We start from the raw sequence: 5,875 nt of genomic DNA, 5'->3' as shown, positions 1-5,875 counted from the left end.
CAAAAACAGCCCAAGGAACATCTTTCAAATGAGTAAAATTAATGTCAAAATCAAAGATACAGCTAAAGGTTTAATTCTATCCAAAACTAATTTGAAAGTTTCCCCCACAAGAACAATATAGCAACAAGCAGTTCAGAGTTGGGGGAATTAAGATAGATATCCACCAAAGCATGGCTGGCTCTAGTTCTAAGGACACAACGAACTAAGAACAACTAAAGCATTTATGGGTCCTCAATGTTCAAGATGGAAAACATATTCGGTCAAGCGCTGCAATTTACTGGAATCTAACTTCTGCTCTCTCCCAATTTCTTGTTTCTTCACAGTCAACATTTCAGAAGCAACATCAACAATCCATCCTCGCCTTGTTACATCTGCAAATACAAAACACCCCTTATTGTTTGTAAACTAGCCACAAGGGAAACACCTAACGTACATCATCCAATTAACATAACCATTTCAAAACCAGCTTACTTACAGGAACACTTTTGTCATACAACAAATTATTTGACCATTATTATCTCGAACTACAAAACAGCACTCGTTTGCGAGAAAAAACAGGCCAATATCGAGATAATTTAAGTAATAATGGTCTTGCTATACAAAGTCTTGCATCAATGGACAGGTTCGCGGGTCAATGTTTTTACCCACCGATCGGTAGCAGCTGGGTTTCTCCCCAAATCAAAAGCAAAATGGTCTGTCTCCCGAGTGGTGGGTTGGCAGTGGTGCATGCTATGTACTTGGTGACAATTTTCTCTACTACTCTTGATTGTAGCATTATAATTTAGGCTCTCATCTTGATGAAAATCACATAAAAAAGGAGGGTCGTCTTATTAATGAAAAATCAACCTAAATACAGCTACAGGTACACGTATTTATAGGCATTGAATAGACATAACATCCTTAACAGCTCCAACAGCTACAAATAACCAATTAAGAGCGACATCCAAAAGCTGCTAGAACTCGTAACAAACAGCTTAAACATAAAGAACTAGCTTATGATGTCTAGCTTAAACAAATAGAAAAAATGGCTCATAAACCCCTACGTCACAGCTTCTTAGGATACGACTTCGATGCCAAAGAAATCCTAACAAATTTAGTAACATCCTAAGGTGGTTTACACTTACCAAGTCTTCAACTTTACATTTAAGAACTTTAGCAAAGAACTGGAAGTGGGAGATAGGAACTCTACGGGGAGGAGGTTTTACTTCTGGTCCAGGATATAGTCATCAAAATCAAAAACACATCTGGAACTCCAGGTACGAAAAATGCTTAACTTATTACTACGATACTACTTTAAAGACTTATACCGAAATTGCTGGAGTTTTTTCCTCTCCATATGACAAAATCTTTGCACCTAACTTTCCCAAAACATCTGTACTTCTTCAGGGAGACTAAAACATGTCTTTGAAACAATCACTAAAGGAAAGATAAGAGATTGGCTATGGAAGACTTGTGTCGTTGTGGCTCTATTAAACACGCTGCCTTTTAAGATCCAACCAAAAGCAAATCAAAAGATTTACTTTCAATGGAGATCAAGCATTTTGTAAAGACCATAGAGTAGGTAGCAGATAAGACACGATTAGACAAAAACACAGCTGACTAGGAACAAGGATGGAGAGGACATGACCAAAACTCCCTCCTTGACCCAAGACTTGTTGAGAGAATTCTTTAAAATTGCACAAAATGAAAAATGACCCTTTTTTTAATCAAGAAACAACTTTTCATTGATATAAAGGGAAATGTACAAACGATACAAACTCCCACAGGGAGTGAAAAAGAAAAAAGAACAAGAACTTACAACAATTACAATAAAATGAAAACGGCTGCGAAACAAAAAAGACCCAACATGAACCAATACTAGTAAAAGCTTGCCAAAATTCCTTCTCCAAAAGACGATCCGACAAACCAACTCAATTCCACCAAGGCCCGACATGAAGGTCAATAAAAACGAAGTTGTTGAACCAAGGAACCCATCCCTCTGGAAACCACACAACGTGCCAAAAAAAGGAATACCAAAGCACCTGAGATACTCTCAGAACTGAAACACCTAAGATACTCTGAGAACTGAAACCCCAAACTAGATAAAAACAATCGAGGAACTAATAGTAAAGAAGTTGCAACTGAAACTAAAGGAAAAGAAACCGCCTATAAAAGAAGCATTACACTCAAACTTTCAAAAAATGAAGTGACGAAATGAGACCCTATGAAACCTTGGAAAAAATTGTCCTTGAGATGTTGAAGGGATTTTACGTAATTCAAGACCACAAGCTTTAATAAAAAAGGCACATTTTCTAGGCACTAATGTAGAGGAAGAATCTTTTTATCTTTTCTTGAAATAGAAACTCAAAAGCGTGGGAAAGTGAGTCTTCAATCACCGAAAGGGATTCAACAACAAAGTTAAACTAAACAGTATTAGTATTCTGCACTGTTTAGTTTAACTTTAGATACAACAACAAAGTCATCACACCGAAATGGATGAAGAGGATTTGAAGGGCCTTTCATTGAATAGATGACACCATGCATCAAAATTGAATTTTTATGGCTACAAGGATTGTGGATTGAAGACTTTGAAGGAGCAATTGTTGTTAACTTCTAACTACCCACTTGTCTAAAAGAGGACACCAAGAGACGTGAACAATTTTGTTCAACTCAATCAAGATCCATATATTAACCTCGGTGGGTGAATGGGAAGAACTGATAGGCTCACTTTTCCAAGAATAGCACAAGGAATAAGCTGCAAAGTAACAATGTATAACCTCTTTAACCCTCAAGGGTTTTGAGAACTTGAGAGCTTTAATGGATGCATTGAAAGGGGGCTCATGAATCTCAAAAGGCACATCATAGGAAGAATGCTCGTAAAAATGGCAGGGAACTCTAAAGATTCTCAGATTCTTGATGACCATACAGACTAGACTCATTAGAAACATCAATTCTTGGTTTAGCGAATGCAATGTCACCTATTGGAACTGAAACTAGAGGATGATCAGTCACACCATTGTTCACATTAAACTCCATCTTCCATGACTAGGTGACCAAAGGGTTAGAAGGTAGTCAATATTTATTTGAATCAATGCCGACTGTGTGTATGTAGATATACATACATATATATATTTATGATATAAAATGATCAATAGATTAAGGCCCAAAGAAAAATACAACCTAGCGGCTGGGCAGGGGTTCTACAAAAACAAGGCCTTCTATCGTTAATAACTTTCCGCTATCCCAATGAAAGGTTATGAATTCCTTTAAAAGAAAGTATATTACAGTCATAAAAGTTGAGGGAAAATACAGAAGTACTTGGTTAATAAAGAAGCTTACAATTTTTGGTTTCTTCCTCATTCATTCCCAAGAAGTGAGCCGCATCATGGATGCTTATTGTAGAATATGCAGACACCAGCAACTGAAACATTCTCCTTCTGTAAAGATCTACAACATGAAAACAAAAAGTATTTTCATGTGCAAGATTCATATCATAATTTTAAAATTCTTGTTGTTTTTTGTGCAACAACTTTTCATTATTATTTTTAGTTTGATTTGTTGGATTGAAGTCTCTTTCTGTAGCTTTTTCGATCTCCTTTTATGTTGGATTTTTTTTTTTTTTTTTTTTTTTTTTTTTTTTTTTTTTTTTTTTTTTTTTTTTTTTTTTTTTTTTTTTTTTTTTTTTTTTTTTTTTTTTTTTTTTTTTTTTTTTTTTTTTTTTTTTTTTTTTTTTTTTTTTTTTAAATATGCCCTAGTCTGTTATTTCATTCTGCCCAACAAAGCTCGATTTCTTACCCAAAAAAAATTATGGTTATGTTTGGGAAGAAAATAGGAGAAAATGGCATACCAGAACTAGCCTCCGTGTTCCATCTTGAAGATGTGAGGAATAAGAAATTATCACCACAAGTGCAGACAATGTGTTATTTCTTCATAATAAGTGGAAAAGGCATCGTATTGTCAATATCGAAGGATTTTTTTCTTCTGAAGGTGCCGATGACATTAAGTGAGTCAAGAAGTAGTATGGAGAAGAGGGGTGTAGATTTTTCTAAAAAGTTTGGATTAATTTTGATTCTAATTTCAAGTGGAAGAAAAAAAAGGAGGATCTCAAAGGTCTGTGGCAGAAATTAAGTAGAAGTTATGGGGTGTTTCTCAAATCTTTTGATTGAGTTTATATAAATTTACAAGCAACTTTCATATTTCCAATGAAATGTTTTGTTGCCATGGAAAGGGAGAAAGTTAAAGAGACTTGCCTGAAAATGCAACTAATATGCCCTGAACTTCTTGACACCAATCAAATCCATGAATAGCCTCATACACGCCCCTATGGTCCTGAATCCATAGCCTTTGGGCAATTTTCCAAACGGCAACCAGTTCTGGTCGGTTTTCTTTTATAGTGGAAGGTATTGATTTCCAGAGAAATCGAGCACTATTGCTGCAAGAAACCACTAAACAGTTAACAGTCAGCTGATAATCCACAAATCCAGATAAGGAAACTCAATTTCAACCAAGAGTTTTGATACGAACACTACAAAATTTGAATGGAAGAAGAAACAAGGGAAAATGAAGGAACAAAACAAATCCAAAAACAAAGACTGAACAATGATTCTAAGATAAAATATATAAATAATTTACATAATGACCAAGGTTTTTTGAAACAAATAACTCAAAAGTAACACTATAGAGCCCTAAGAACAAGTTAACAACATAACTATATTTCTTAGACAAATCAACAGGACAGTTTTAACCATATTGTTCTTTCGTTTTAAATAGACTAAATTTTTTAGCCAATTTCCGAAACACTCCCAAGGAAAACTGAACACAAGGTTAAACTCTCACATTGATTAAGATTTCCATGGGAGGCAGTAATCAATGAAAACATTACCGAGCACATTGAAATGAGCCAAAAAGTAGAATGGCGCTTAAAATCCAGATCAAAAGACAAGAACCACAAAACATTCCGACATAACAATGTAGTGCCATAATCAATCCGCCTAAAATTTTGTTCATGATTTGAAACGAAATAATTAAGAGATCGAGGAAAATGATCTTACATGTCATCGACGTAAAGGTGGCCAAGAAAATGGATCACGTAAGGCCATTCATCCTGATAATCAACGCCCTCGGCTGCAGCCTGATCAAGTAATGTAAATTTTAACAAACCGGAGAGGAAAAATCAGGTCAGGGGAAGAAATTAAAGGTGAAGAAAATGAAAAAGTGAGAAATTCAGTTGCCTGGAGCATTAGCTCGTCGCAAATGTCAGCGATCTTTTCGTAAGATTTGAAAGCCAAAGCCTCAGTGAGACGAGCAAAATCCATGATTGTTCTCTGCCCTCTGCTCGTCTTCTCCTCTTCCCGTTCTGCTACGAATGCTCCATCTCTACTTCTTTATTAAACATATCATTTAATAATTCAGTTATTTAAATTTAAAAAGTTAAATATATATATATATATATATATGAACATTCACGCTAAATTAATAAAAATATTCCTAATATTTTTATTAATATTTTAAACTTTGGAAAAAGACACAAAAATAAATAATGAAAATTATTAATATTTTATTCTTAAAATATCATTAAACTTTTAACCGTAAAACTTTACTTCGAGATCTTTTAAAAAAAAATTAAAAAATACATTTATATTAATTTAATTTAAAGTATTTTTTTATTTCCAATTTTAAAAATATATTTTTATAGTTGAATTTGATAACATTAAAGAGGGTTATAATTTTGTAAGTTGGGACAAAAAAAATTTAAATCCCAAATCCATTAGTTTTATAATTTAATTTTAAATTTAAAAGCCCCAAAATTATCAATTTTCTATTATTGTTACTAATAATTTGAAATTATATTAAAATTTTGAAATAAAATTAGAAAATCCTTAGGAAATTTGAATTC

The 5,875-nt window shown here is 33.7% G+C and overlaps 1 protein-coding gene across 1 annotated transcript; it reads right to left on the bottom strand.

Moving 5' to 3' along the window:
• LOC111467007 (COP9 signalosome complex subunit 8-like) lies at positions 1-5,365 on the bottom strand. Its single transcript, XM_023111760.1, has 5 exons — positions 5,211-5,365; positions 5,031-5,110; positions 4,230-4,411; positions 3,319-3,426; positions 1-371 (listed from the first exon to the last, which is right to left on the bottom strand). Exons 1-5 carry the CDS (start codon positions 5,292-5,294, stop codon positions 232-234), a joined length of 594 nt encoding a protein of 197 aa, XP_022967528.1. The 5' UTR covers positions 5,295-5,365; the 3' UTR covers positions 1-231.
• Between the last annotated feature and the right edge of the window lie 510 nt (positions 5,366-5,875).

The sequence above is a fragment of the Cucurbita maxima genome, unplaced genomic scaffold, assembly GCF_002738345.1.
Source record: "Cucurbita maxima cultivar Rimu unplaced genomic scaffold, Cmax_1.0 Cma_Scf00032, whole genome shotgun sequence".
Classification (NCBI taxonomy): Eukaryota; Viridiplantae; Streptophyta; class Magnoliopsida; order Cucurbitales; family Cucurbitaceae; genus Cucurbita; species Cucurbita maxima.
This window is presented reverse-complemented; position numbering and strand designations above follow the sequence as displayed.